We start from the raw sequence: 15169 nt of genomic DNA, 5'->3' as shown, positions 1-15169 counted from the left end.
GGCTCCTGGACTGGGTGGCTCAGTGGGTTGGAGTGTCGTCCCGTACACCAAAAGGTTGGAGGTTGGATTCCCATTCAGGCCACATACATAGGTTTCAGATTTGATCCCCAGTTGAGTCATGTATGGGAGGCAACTGATTGATGTTTCTCTCACATATCAATACTAGAGGCCCAGTGCACAAAATTCATGCATGGGGGGTGGGAGGGTCCCTCAGCCCAGCCTGCACCCTCTCCAATCTGGGACACCCCTCTCACAATCCAGGACTGCTGGTACCCAACAGCTCGCCTGCCTGCCTGTTTGCCCCTAACCACTTCCCTGCTAGCCTGATCACCCCCTAACCACTCCCCTGCCAGCCTGGTCACCCCCAACTGCCCTTCCCTACAGGCCTGGTTGCCCCCAACTGCCCTCCCCTACAGGCCTGGTGCCCCACAACTGCCCTCCCCTGCTGGCCATCTTGTGTCCACATGGGGGCGGCCATCTTGTGTGTTGGAGTGATGGTCAATTTGCATATTACCTCTTTATTAGATAGGATTGTTCTCTCTCTGTCCCTTCCTCTTTCTCTAATGTCAATTGGAAATTTTTTTCAAAGAATGCCTAGCTTGAACATTTCTCTATAGAAACTTCAAAAACTAAAAAGCAAACGGAAAAAATTAGACTGAAAAAAAAATCCAAAAATTATGGAACAATTACAAAAGGTGTAGTTAACATATTATGGGAATACCAGAAGGAAAAGGGAAAAATAGAAGAAATATTTGAAGCAATAATGATTGAGAATTTCTACCAAATTAATATTAGAAATAAAACCACAGAACCAGGAGGCTCAGAGAATGCCAAGTAGAATATTAAAAACAATGACAACAAAAAAACCTATACCAAGGCATATCATATTCAAACTAAAAAAAATAAAAGATAAAGAAAAAAATCCTAGCCTGCCTGGCATGGCTCAGTGTTAGAGCGTAAACCTATGAACCAGGAGGTCATGGTTTGATTCCCAGTCAGATCATATGCCTAGATTGGGGGCTTGCTCCCCAGTGCCGGGCATGCAGGAAGCAATCAATCAATGCTTTCTCTCATCATTGATGTGTGTGTGTGTGTGTGTGTGTGTGTGTATTTCCCCTTCCTTTCTGAAAGCAATAAATATAAATTAAAAAAAAAAAAAGAAGAAAAATATCCTAGGAGGACCCTGCCTGATGTGGTTCAATGGATAGAGTGTCAGCCCATACACCATGTGGTTGTGAGCTCAATTCCTGATTAAGACCACATACTAGGGTTGCAGGTTTGATCCACAGCCCTGACAGGGGCATGTGTGGGAGGCAACCAATAGATGTGTCTCTCTCACATTGATCTTTCTCTCCTTCTCTCTCCCTCTCACCCTCTCTCTCATTCCCTCCCTCCCTGCCTTGCACACTCTTAAAATCAATGGACAAAATATGCTCGGGTAAGGATTAACAAACAACAACAACAGCAGCAGCAATGTCCTGGCTGGTGTGGCTCACTTGGTTGGAGCATCATCCTATACACCAAAAGGTGGTAGGTTAAATTCCTAGTCAGGGCACATACCCAGGTTTTGGGTTACATTCTCAGTCAGGGCATGTGCAGGAGACAGCCAACTGATGTTTCTCTTTCACATTGATGTTTGTTTCCCTCTCTCTTTTCTTCCTCCCCTTCTCTCTCTCTCTGAAAAAGTTTTTAAATCAATAAACATTTTTTAATTAAAATCTCTCTATATAAAAGCGACCGAACAACCAAATGACCAGTCAACCAGTCAATATGATCCCCACTGACCACCAGGGGGCAGATGCTCAATGCAGGAGATGCCCCCTGGTGGTCAGTATGCTCCCACAGCCAACCTCCCACGATCCTTCCCCTGGCTGGCCAACCTCCCACGGTCCCTTCCCCAGCCAGCTGCGCCCCCCATCGGCCCCAATTTGGGAGGGCCAGCCGGACAACCTCCCATGGTCCCCCTCCCTGGCCAGCCAATCTCCCCCATTCCCTTCCACCAGCTGGCCAGTCCCCCTGATCAGCACAAATCGACCGCCAGGCTGAGGGACCCCACCCATGCACAAATTCATGCACCAAGCCTCTAGTGAAATATAACATTAAATAACAACAGCAACAACGTATTCAGTTATGTATGTGTACACACACACATACACACACACATATGCATGCATATAGATAAGTAAAATAAATGATAGCAATGATATAATGGAATCAGCACAGGAGGTAGGAATTACAAATATTTTGTTATTATAAAGTACTCACACTATATATAAAGCTGAATATTGTAATTTGTAAGTGGACTCAGTTTAGTTATTGAAAACTCTAGGGTAACCACTAAAAAAGTAAAAAAAAAAAAAAGCACAGTTGATATGTAGACAAAGGAGTAAAGTACAGTCAAATGAAATGTGCAATTAAAACTGTAAAAGGCAGAAACGAGTGGAAGAAAAAAACAAGACAGAAAAATGTCAATGAATAAAAGACAGTAACAACTATGACACATAACATCAATATCAATAATCACTTTAAATAACAAAAGTCAAAATATACCAATTAAAAGACTATAAAAGTGAATCAAAATACAAGACCAAACTATACTTTGTCTACAAGAAACCTACTTCAAATACGAAAACACAAACAGATTGAAAATCATATATAATAAAGAGGTCATTGCAAATTGACCATCACGCCCTCACAAGATGGCTACCTACAACCAGGCCGGCAGGGGGGTTAGTGAGGGATGACCAAACGACTGAACAAGCAGGCTGTGTGGGGTGACCCGGCCAGGAGGGGGGTTAGTGTGGAGCAACCAGGCTGGCAGGGGGCTTAGTGTGGAGCAACCAGGCTGGCAGAGAGGTGAGGGACGACCAAATGACTGAACAGCAGGCTGCATGGGGTGACCAGGTTGGCGGGGGGGGGGGGGGGGCAGGGGGGCAGTAAGAGGCAACCAGGCCAGCGAGGGCGGAGTACAGTTGGGGGCGACCAGGCTGGCAGATGAGGGCAGTTGGGGGCGACTTGGCCAGCAGGGGGGGGGCAGTAACGGGTGACCAGGCCAGTGGGGGGGGGCAGTTAGGAGCAACCAGGCTGGCAGGGAGGGAGCAGTTGGGGGCGACCCGGCTGGCAGGGGGGGCAGTTAGGGGTGACCAAGCCAGCAGATGAGGGCAGTTGGGGGTGACTAGGCCAGCAGGGGGGGCAGTAGGGGGTTACCAGACCGGGGGGGGGGGCAGTTAGGAGCAACCAGGCCGGCAGGGAGGGGGCAGTTGGGGGCAACCTGGCCAGCAGTGGGGCCAGTTAGGGGCGACCAGGTCGGCGGGGGGGGGGGGGCAGTTAGGGGCAATCAGGCCAGCACACAGAGGCAATGAGGGGCGATCAGGCCAGCAGGGGTGGGGGGCAGTTAGGGGTAACAGCAGGCAGGCAGGTGAGCGATAGGAGCCAGCGGTCCAGGATTGTGAGAGGGATGTCCGACTGCTGGTTTAGGCCCCGACCCCGAGATCTGGCCTAAACTGGCAGTTGGACATCCCCCCAAGAAGTCCCTGATTGGAGATGGTGCAGGCTGGGCTGAGGGGGCCCCACCCGCACACAAACTTCATGCACTGGGCCTCTAGTAAATGTATAGAAAGATATACCATGCTAACGTAATCAAAAGAAAGCTGAAACAGTTATCTTAATTTCAGACAACACAGACTTCAGAGCAAGTAAAGTTACCAGGGAAAATAGGGGCATTACATAATGATAAGGGGGTCAATTCTGCAGAAACACATAACAATACTTTGGGTACAGTGATCATTTTTTATTTTACTTCATGTTTTTATTGAGAGAGAGGAAGGAAGATAAAGAAACATCGGTGAGAGAGAAACATCCATCATCGGCTGCCTCCTACAAGTCTCCTATTGGGGATAGAGCTTGCAACCCAGGCATGTGCCCTGACTAGGAATTTAGCTGTGACTTCCTGGTTCATAGGTCAATGCTCAACCACTGAGCGACACCAGCCAGGTACTGATCACTTTTTTGATATGTCAAAGGCATGATCTGTGATAAACTGGAATTCATTAAAATTAAAACCTTCTAGTCCTCACTGGTTTGGCTCAATGGATGGAGCGTCGGCCTGCAGACTGAGGGGTCCAAGGTTTTATTCCAGTCAAGGGCACATGCTTGGGTTACGGGCTTGGTCCCCAGTAGGGGGTGTGCAGGAGACAGCTGATCAGTGATTCCCTCTCCCTTCCTATCTGAAATCAATAAAAATATATTTTAAAAAAAATTTAAAACCTTCTACTCTATGAGAGATAATATCAGGAGAATGAGAAGATAAGGCACTGATTAGAAAGAGAAAATATTTGGAAAAGACACATCTGATAAAGGATTGTTCTCCAAAACATAGTCTATGAATCAGAAAACAAGACCCATATATATGCTGTCTATAAAAGGTCCCCCTCAGAACCTAAGACACACACAGACTAAAGGTAAAGAGATGATACAACTAATAAGGGGTTAATTTATAACTCAACACCAAAAAAATAAACCACCCAATTAAAAAATGGGCACACAATCTGAATAGATATTCTCCAAAGAGGACATACTGATGGTTAATATAAAAAGATGCTCAGTGTCACTCATCATGAAGAAGTGTAAATTAAAACCACAATGAGATATCACCTGTGAGAATGACTAGCATCAATAAACCTACAAATGATAGGTGTTGGCGAGCATGTGGAGAAAAGGGAACCCTCGAGGTCACCCTTAGTGGGAATGCAGATTGTTACAACCACTATAAAAACAGTATGGAGGTTCCTCAAAAAATTAAAAATGGAACTGCCTTATGACCCAGTGATTCCACTTCTGAGTATTTATCCAAAGAACCCAAAACACAAATTCAAAAGAGCATATGCAACACTATGTTCATTATAGAATTATTTAAAATAACCAAGATATGGAGGCAATCCAAATACCCATCAACAGACGAGTAGAAAATAAAGCTGTGGTACATATATAAAATGGAATATTACTTGGCCATAGAAAAGAAGGAATGAATACGATAGCATGGATGAACACAGAAGTATTATGCTAAGAGAAAGACAAAAATCATATATCACTCATATGTGGAATCTAAATAATAAAATAAAAAACAAAATAGAAACAGTCTTATAGATACAGAAAACATGCTGATGAATGCTAGAGGGAAGGAATATCGTGGGGCAGGGAGAAAAAAGGTGAAGGCATTAAATAGTACTAATTGATAGTTACAATATAGGCATGGAAATGTTAGGTAACAAATAGGGAATATAGTCAACAATATTGTAATAACTATATAAGATGGTAGGTGGGCACTTGAATTATCAGAGGAAACACTGTGTAACCTAAATGGCTAGTTATCCATTGTGCTATACACCTGAATACAAAAATAGTGTTAAATACATATTATAATTTTAAAAAATTTTTAAAATTAAACACAGAAAAAATCATATAAAAAATTCTAAAAACAAAACAAGAAGACAAACAACCCAATTAATAAATGGGGAGTCCTGGCTGGGTGACTTAGTTGGTTGGAGTGTTGTCCTGTACACCAAAAAGGTTGCAGGTTCAATTCCTGATCAGGGCACATAACTAGGTCCATCCCCATTCAGGGCACATATGGGAGACAACAGATCTCTCTCTCTCTCTCTCTCTCTCTCTCTCTCTCTCTCTCTCTCTCTCTTCCTCCCTCCCTCCCCCTCCCCCTCTCCCCTTTCCCCCCTTCCTCTCCTCCTCTCTAAAACATATCCTCAGGTGAAGATTTTAAAAAAAGGAGGGGGAAGGGCCTGGACATGTCACCAAAGTAAACATGCAGGTAGCAAATAAGCATATGGAAAGATTCATAACAGTGTATGTCATTAGGATACTGCATAGTTAAATAATAATGAGATACAAGTACACATCAATTAGAATGGCCAAAATCCAAAACACTACACCACCAAACGTTGGTGAGGATGTGAAGCAACAGAAACTCTGCCATTTCTGCTGGAAATGCAAAATGATACAGCGACTTTGGAAAGCAGTTTCAATTTCTTAAACAACTAAAACTACTCCTGCCATAGTATCCAAAAATTGTGCTCCTTGGTATTTACCCAAAGAAGTTAAAAACATGTCCACACAAAAGCCCACACATGAATGTTTACAGCATCTTTACTCATACTTGCCAAAACTTAGAAATAATCAAGTGCCCTTAAGTGAATGGACAAATACACTGTGGTACATGCAGAAATGAAATGTTACTCAAATCTAAAGAGAAATGAGCTATCAAACCAGGAAAAGACATGAAGGAACCCTAAATGCATATCAATAAATGAAAGAAGCCAATTTGAAAAGGATATATATATATATTATATGATTGCAACTACATGACATTTTGTAAAAGGGAAAACTGTAAAGACAGTAAAAGGATTAGTGGTGTCCAAGAGTTAGGATGAGGGAGGCATGAATAGGCAGAGCACAGATAATTTTTAGAACAAATTTTCAGTATCAAATCATTTTGCATAATACAAAAGTGATGGCTACAATGCCATTATATTATTTATCAAAACCCAGAGAGTAAAACACCAAGAGTGAACCCTAATGCAAACTGTGGACTGTGGGTAATAATGATGTGTTAATCATAGATGATAACCAATGTCCCACTTTGGTGCTAGATGTCTTCAGTGGTTAAGGCTGCATTTGTACAGGAGCAGGGCCCATATGGGAAATCTCTGAGCTCAATTTTGCTGTGAACCTAACTCTGCTCTAATAAATAAAGTGCTTTTTTTAAAAAAATGAGAAATCTTATGTAGATGAAACTGTTCTGTTAACTTGACTATATCAATGGCAAAAGCATGATTGTGATATTGGTACTAGTTCTACTATTGGGAGAAACTGGGTAAAGGATAAAAGCGATCTATTATTTCTTATAAGTGAATCTACAATTATCTCAAATAAAAAGTTAATTTAAAAAAAATACATACACTTAGATAACTTAAAACTAAAGTATTAGAAACTAATCAACAGATGTTAAATAAATGAATGTCAGAGTGGCAAAAACACTATTTTTCACTAGAAAAGTAGATGCAGGCTCATAGTACTCTCTATAATAGCACACAGAGTGGGATACTGAATGTATATTTGAAGACAACAAAACTAAACTATAAATTATATGAAGGAAAATAAGAGTCATATTTGGAAGATACAGTTTCATTCAACTCTAAGTCTAACCTTTCGTTGCTGAAAGCAAGCATTCAGCTACGCGTTTTCATTAACTGTTATACAAATAGCAAAATCAAACGTACTGTAAAAAGCAGACAGTGACATTTACATATCTGGTCATTTATAAACCTTTGTTTGATAAGACACATAGTTAAGACCAATAAATTAAAAGTTATATTGTGTGTGTGTGTGTGTGTGTGTGTGTGTACACTGGCATAAACACTCCTGTACTTACTCATGTGCAGCATGGTGGCAAAATATCTAGGATACAACCTCAGAAAAAAATATTTTTCCTTAACCATCACATTATTTAATTATCACACAACTCAATCACTGATGGTTAATGCTACTTAATCACCAATACTGCACTGAGAGGTTTAGCTGTATGCTTCTTCAATTTCACAGAACCAAGATTGAACTACTTGAGCACAAATCTGTTCTCCTTTTTTAACTAAATGAAAGCTATAACAACATTTATTTATAGTAACTGGGAGGGGGGGGGGAGGAATTTACAAACCTACTACAGTTTGCACTAATGATTATATATACCTGTATTAATTTGAACTAAATGACCTTTACATGAGTAGGTAACACACCATTCATTTTATAAGATGCTGGAAAAAATTTCTTCTTTGATTAGGTTATACTAATATTTATCATCCCATTTTGCTAGTGTGTATTTACTAGCATAAGCACAAGAAATCATTAACTTCTATTAGCTTCAGTAGAATATAAAAAATTATAAATTAAATAATGGGTGAATGACAGTTGATTTTAACTCCTTATTTATACAATTCTGAAATTCAAAACAAAACATTACATATTGAGCCAAATCTATGACATTGAGAAATAAGACATATGAAAGGAGAAAGAAGAGAAAGTAGTAAATGAGGCCAGGGAAGCAAGAAGTCCTGAAATATAAACAAAATACATGCAAAAAAAATGAAAGAACAAGATCAAGAAAAATAATACCAGAGTAGTCGTTGAAAATAGGTTCCTATTAATAAATTACCAGTGTTCCAGCTTCTAGTTGCCGTAGAGACCAATATATAAATTTTACAAAAGGCTCATGAAGTTTGGCATTCACAAATGGCATCCACTGTAGTTGCTCTGTCATCACAGGCAAAAGCTAAAATTATGGAAAATATAAAAGAACAGTATTTTTTAGATATCTGAAACCAATTACCATAATATTCCAAAATTTATTTTTCCCCAAAAGAAGCACTCTCTAACAAAAATTACTTTAACCCTTTGAGTGCCAACTAATATCCTAGGAACTATGCTAAAATTGTCAAGGCATTTTGAGTTAAGGTTTTTAAATTTTTTCCCACATAAAGAGTGAACTACTAGCATCTAATAGTGACACTGGAGGAGGAGCACGGGGCACTTTTGGCAAAAGACGGGAAGCACACGATCGCGCTCCCCGGCACTCTAGGGGTTAAAACGACATGCAATACAATATGGAGATGTGTATTTGAAATTTTAAATATAGTCATGTGCCACATAAAGATGTTTCAGTCAATGACAGATCTCATATACAATGGTCCCATGAGATTATCATCAACAGAGCTACAAAATCCCTATCACCTAGTGACTTTGTAGCCATCATGAGGTTATAGCGCAAAGATTGCTGTGATTGAGATGGCAAACAACTTGAATCTGGTGTGGATGAGGATGAACTTGAGTTTGTAGAGGGGGTTCCTGAAGAAGTGACTAAAGAGGAGTTGTTGGAACTGGAACAGAAATATACAGCAGAAGGGCAAGAGAAAAGGAAACTGCTGAAGAAAAATAAGAACCTCCAGGAAAACTCAGTGAAGGATTTTTATTAATATACTAGTAGAGGAACGTTAATCTGCTTACAAGAAAATCTATGCTAAAAAAAAAAGAAGCAAACCACCCTGGACATATTTCTGAAAAGAGTGGCACCTCCTCAAGAAGAGCTCCAGGTAGGTCCTTCAGGAGATATGTCAGAAGGAGGCTTTCATCAAAGACAGCTCCATGTGTGCTATTGACCTGAAGGCCTTCAGCGGGACAAGATGTGGAGGTGGGAGGCAGTGACATTGATGATCCTGACCCTGTGCAGGCTGAGGCTAATGTGTGTTTCTTAGTTTTAAACAAAATAGTTTAAAAGAAAAAAAAAGAAAAAATAGAGAAAAAGCTTTTATATTTTGTGCAGCTGTACAGTGTGTGTTTTAAGCTAAGTGTTAATAGAAAAGAGTTAAATAGTTTAAAAATTTTTTTAAAGTTTATAAAAAGTAAAAATGTTACAGTAAACTAAGGTTAATTTATTATTGAAGGAAATATTTTTATAAATTTAGAGTGGTCTAAGTGTACAGTGGTTATAAAGTCTACTGCAGTGCACAGCATGTTCTAGGCCAGTGGTCAGCAAACTGCAGCTCGCGAGCCACATGCAGCTCTTTGGCCCTTTGAGTGTGGTTCTTCCACAAAATATCGACTTCTGCACATGGGCCACGAAGTTTCAATCGCACTGTATGTGCGCACCCACACGTGGTATTTTATGGAAGAGCCACACTCAAGGGGCCAAAGAGCCGCATGTGGCTCGCGAGCTGCATGTGGCTCGCAAGCCACAGTTTGCCGACCACTATTCTAGGCCATCACACTCATTCACCACTCACTGACACACAGAGCAACTGCCAGTCCTGCAAGCTCCATTCATGGCAAGTGCCCTATATGGCTGTACCATTTTTAAACTTTTTATACCATACTTTTTCTATGTTTACATACACAAATACTTACAATTGTGTTACCAGGGCCTACAGTATTCAGTATAATAATATGTTGTACAAGTTTGCTGTCTAGAAGTAGTATCCTATACCACTTAGCCTATGTGTGTAGTATTCTATACCTCTTGGTTTCTATAAGTATATCTCATGATATTTGCATGACGAAATTGCCTACAATGCATTGATTCAGCATTATTAGCACATCTAGGATTCTTAAAAATATATATTTTTATTGATTTCAGAGAGGAGGAGAGAGGGAGAGAGATAGATACATCAATGATGAGAGAGAATCATTGATTGGCTGCCTCCTGCACACCCACGACTGGGGTCTAGCCTGCAACCCTGGTGTGTGCCCTGATCGGGAATCAAACCTGGAACCCTTCAGTCCACAAGCCAACACTCTTATCCACTGAGCCAAACCAGCTAGGGCTAGCACATCTAGTATTTTAAGGAGATAAATCTAGACAAAAATATACTCTGAACCTTAAATGGTTAAATAAATTTATGGTACATATATAAACATTAGAAATGATAATAGCGTCTATAATTATTGTGATGGCCTATTTTGGGGTGATAAAAATAGGTTACCAAAGAGCAAATGTAATAAGATCCCATTTATCTATCCTATATAATAAAAGATGTAACATGCAAATGGTTGTTACGCAGTGAAGCGTAATGACCGGATCTCATATCAGCAGGAGGATGGGGGAGCGAGCTACAAGTGGGCAGCAGAGAGCTACAGGAGGGGGCAGGGAAGCAAGGTATGAGGAGGAGCAAGGGGGGCGGGGGAGCTACAGGAGGGCAGGGCAGCAGGCAGAGAGCTACTGGAGGGCGGCAGCGAGCTACTGGTGAGTTACTTGCGCACAGATTCATGCACAGGGCTACTAGAATATATATAAAAGCCTAATATGCTAAGTGTTCAACCGAGTGGTTGACCGACTGGTCACTATGACATGCACTGACCACCAGGGGGCAGATGCTCCGACCGGTAGGTTAGCATGCTGCTGGGGTCCAGCCAATTGGGACTGAGCAAGAATGCATTAGCAAAGAGATCAAGGAAGAAATAAGAAACTTTCTGGAAACAAGCAAAAATGAACACACAAAAATAAAATCTATGGAACACAGCAAAAGCAGTCCTAAGAGGGAACTCCATAGCATTAGAGGGGTGCAGTCCTCAAGAAACGACTGTAATAGACTAATACCAGAACTAAAAGAATTAGAAAGAGAACAACAAGAAAAACCCAGAGTAAAAAGGAGGAAGGAAATAATTAAGATACGAGCAGAAAAGACATAAAGACTAAAATAAAATATAAAATATCAATGAATCCAAGAGCTGGTTCTTTGAAAAGATAAACAAATATGACGAACCTTTAGCCAGACTAATCAAGAAACAAAGAGAGGACCTTCCCAGTGTGGATCAGTAGTAGAGTAATGGCAGGGTTGCTGTCTGCCAGGGAGAAACCACTGGAAGTGCAGACACCCACTTAAAGAGCCAACACACAAAATTTACTGTGCAGCCACCCACCTTGGGCTCCAGCAGAGGGAGAGAAGAGTGGACTAGAGCTGTGTGAGCAAAAGCCAGTGTTGGGGACTCTGGGGTTAGAGCTTAGAAGGCAGAAAAACCGGTTTCCTGTGCTGAGTCATTCCCTCATGCTACGAAGGTCATCTCTCAGGCAGACCTTTGCTATCCAGGTAGATTTTGCTTGGGTGGAAGACAGTTGACCAACTCCAAAGGAAAACCCCTTGTCTCACCATGTGTTGTTTCTAAGGACCATTAAGACACTGAGAATAATAGTCTCCAGACAGAAGCAATTGCCCCACTCTGTTGGAAAAACTCTCGCCACACATGTGGATTATTACCTGAGGGCTACTCAACACTGAATCCAATCAGTCTACAAGGCAGGTCTCCGGAGGCTTTGTGTCTTTGCCTGATCTAATTAGTCAGAAACAGCATTTGACACTGTCCTACACTAGAGATTGGGAGGCGTAGCAGATGTACCTAATACATAGTCACAAACCCAAATAGATCACTTCACAAAAAATTATTAAAGCTCCAAATATCTACAAAGGAAAACAGCTCATGGGGAAGAGGACAAGCTAATATCCCTATCATTGAGAACCTTCCAGGTACATACAAAGAGGGGAAAAGACAAATGAATATGTAGAAATGTTTTGTAGGGCCTAATTCTCAATAAGAAAATAACCTTGATTTTTAATAAACCAGTTATATGTTATCATGAAACATTTAGAAGTGGAGCTATTAAAGGCAAGCCAAGACAGGGATGCCCCTCCTAACACCTCTATTATTTAAATACCTTGTGCTAGACTTTATAAACCAATAGGAAGGTCCTGTCTCCCATGTATTTTTGTATAAACTTTCAAAAGTGATAACAGAATGAAATGTTTAACATTAAAAAGCAGACACCAAGTTTATTAATTCTAAATAATGTAACTGCTAAACTAGAAAACACAAAAAACGACTTAAAAACTATTAGAATGATTTCAGTAAACTGTTCAGTTGCTAAAAATATAAAAAGCAAGATCACATTGCAAATACCATCAATATCCAATTTACACTAATAAAAGAGAAACATGCAAATTGTGTCACTCCACTACACCCACCAGCCAATCAGGACAAGTATGCAAATTAACCCCACAAAGATGGCAGTTAATTTGCATATGCAGGTGCGGAGCGAAGACTGAAGACGACTGAAGACTGAAGAGGCTTGGCTTCTCCGCTGCAGCCGGAATGGAGAAGCCAAGCCTCGCTGCTGCGGCCAGAGTGGAGAAGCCAAGCCTCACTGCTGTGGCCAGACCAAAGGCCTGGGTCCCGGGTGCTGGAGGAAAACCGGTGCCGGCAGCCAGGGGAAGGAAGGCCTATTGTGCGAATCTTCGTGCAACGGGCCTCTAGTTTTAAATAAAGAAAAAGATCACATTCACAATACCCCAAAAATTCCAAATCATGTAAATAAAAAGGAAACATGCCAAATACACATGTAGAAAACTATAAACTTCATTTAAAAACATACAAAACTGTCCTGGTTGGATGGCTCGGTTGGTTGGAGCATTGTACCATACACTAAAAGTTTAGAGGTTTGATTTCCCATCAGAGCACAGCACAGAGTCATCATGAAAAACCTCCAGCTCTCTCCCCTTGAATTTACAAGTTGGAGAGCTACAATTCAACACTGGATTCCCGCTGAACACAGAAACATATCTGAAACATCATGCAGACATCTAAGAGTGGGTGTAACAGAATGACAAAATGAAGAGGGGGTTGAAGGACAGAGAGAAGCCAAAAGCATTAGTACTGAACAGCAGAGGTGCAGTCCTCACTAGACAAACCACACCAGAGGGGCAGCATCAGCAATCAGACCTGGGCACACATTGAAGTTGAGCCCAAGGTAAGAAGCAGAGAAAGAGAGCAAAATTCACAGCACTCCAAAGACCACCAGCATCAAACAAAGGATTCCAAGCCAACCTCTTCCCCTTGTGGCCGCCGGGCAGCAACATCCTCTCATAACTAGTTCAAAAGGACTGAAAAAGCAACAACTTTCCAACCTAAGTAGTCTGTACTCACAGCAGATAAGCCCAGGAGGAAAAGCAAAACCGCAGACACTCTAACTTCTCACCCATCTCCCACCCATCACGGTGCAGCTGGGTTAACTCAAAGCAGCCCTACAGGTAGTTTCTGGCTACTGGAGGCTGGCACTGGGAGCACACAGCAGATACATAGCCCACCCCTTCCAATACATGGAAGTACTGCACTAAGATTGAGTCATGGAGAGAACTCTAACCTCCAGGGGAATACAAAGTATTTTCCAAGGCTGAGGCCACACTGCCCCACAGAGAACCAGACAGCCCTAGCAATGCAGGTAAGAGAAAATAAAAACTTGTGTTTCCACACTACCAGGTGGAAAACAAAGTAGAGACCTCTACTTAAAAACTAAAATTCTTTTAAAAACAAACAAACAAAAAGACAAGCAGCTTTCACTTCCACAAGTGTCCAGGTAGAAAAATAACTTATCAACCACAATGACTAACCAAGATGACAAGGAAATTCAAATAGGAAGTGAAAATATCTCCAGAAAATAAAATTAAAGACATAAAAGAAACTCAATGAGATAGAAGAAAACTCAAAAAGGCAATCCAACAAATTCATAGACAAATCAATGAAGCAAAGGAATACTTCACCAAAGAGACTGAAACTATTAAAAAGTAAACACACACACACACACACAAACACACACACAAACACACAGAAATTCTGGAGCTGAGAAAGGCAATAAAATAAATGCAAAAACAGACTTGGGAAATAGAGCAGACCAGATGGAGGAAAGAATTAGTGATGTAGAAAATAGAAATATAGAAATGACACAGGTGGAAGAAGATAATCAAGAATTTTTAAAAAAGAATAAAATAGAAGAAACACTATAAGAACTATCTGACTCTATTAGAAAGAACAATCTACACTAATAAAAGACAAAGATGCTAATTGACCGTACCTGTGCTACACCCACCAGCCAATCAGAAGAGTATGCAAATTAACCCAACAAAGATGGCCATTAAATTTGCATACTGCAGGTGGGGCGGGCAGCGCCAGACGTCGCCCATGGGATCTAGGCCGCAGATCGGGGACCAGGGAGGCAAGGTGGGCAGCGCCAGAAGCCACCCGTGGGATCCGGGCCGCAGATCGGGGACCTGGGAGGCAGAACAGGCAGCACCAGAGCTGGTGATTGCCCCGGCCAGAAGCCTGAGGCCTGGGCAGGGGTGGAGCAGACCATTGGAGAGGGCTGGGGGTCCCCTGCCCAGGCCTCAGGCCTCTGGCCAGGTATTAGGCCTGGGCAGGGGCAGAGCCTGCCATCGGCATGGGCTGGGGGGTCCCCTGCCCAGGCCTAAGGCCCCGGACAGAGGTCTTAGGCCTGGGGAGGTGATCGGAATGGACTGGTGGTCCCCTGCCCAGGATTAACACCCCTCTGGTCTGGGCAGGGGCGGAGCCATATATCTGAGCAGGCTGGGGGTCCCCTGCCCAGGCCTAACGCCTCAGCCAGAGGCCTGAGGCCTGGGCAGGGGCAGAGCGGGCCATCAGAGCAGGCTGGGGGTCCCCTGCCGAGGCCTAATACCCGGCCAGAGGCCTGAGGCCTGGGAAGGGGTGGAGCCGGAAATAGCCTGGGGCTGGGGGTCCCCTGCTGAGGCCTAACACCCCGCCAGAAGCC

The 15169-nt window shown here is 42.1% G+C and overlaps 1 protein-coding gene across 1 annotated transcript in view; it reads right to left on the bottom strand.

Moving 5' to 3' along the window:
- CCDC138 (coiled-coil domain containing 138) overlaps nucleotides 1-15169 on the bottom strand; it is a 175167-nt gene that overhangs the window by 78796 nt on the left and 81202 nt on the right. Inside the window, exon 11 of the mRNA XM_081086186.1 lies at nucleotides 8222-8338. Within this exon, the coding sequence (XP_080942312.1) occupies nucleotides 8222-8338 (117 nt within the window). The remainder of the gene's footprint in view (nucleotides 1-8221; nucleotides 8339-15169) is intronic.

Source organism: Myotis nattereri (genome assembly GCF_964212035.1).
Source record: "Myotis nattereri genome assembly, chromosome: 3".
NCBI lineage: Eukaryota > Metazoa > Chordata > Mammalia > Chiroptera > Vespertilionidae > Myotis > Myotis nattereri.
Note: the sequence above shows the minus strand (reverse complement) of the source record. Positions and strands in the feature narration are given on the sequence as shown.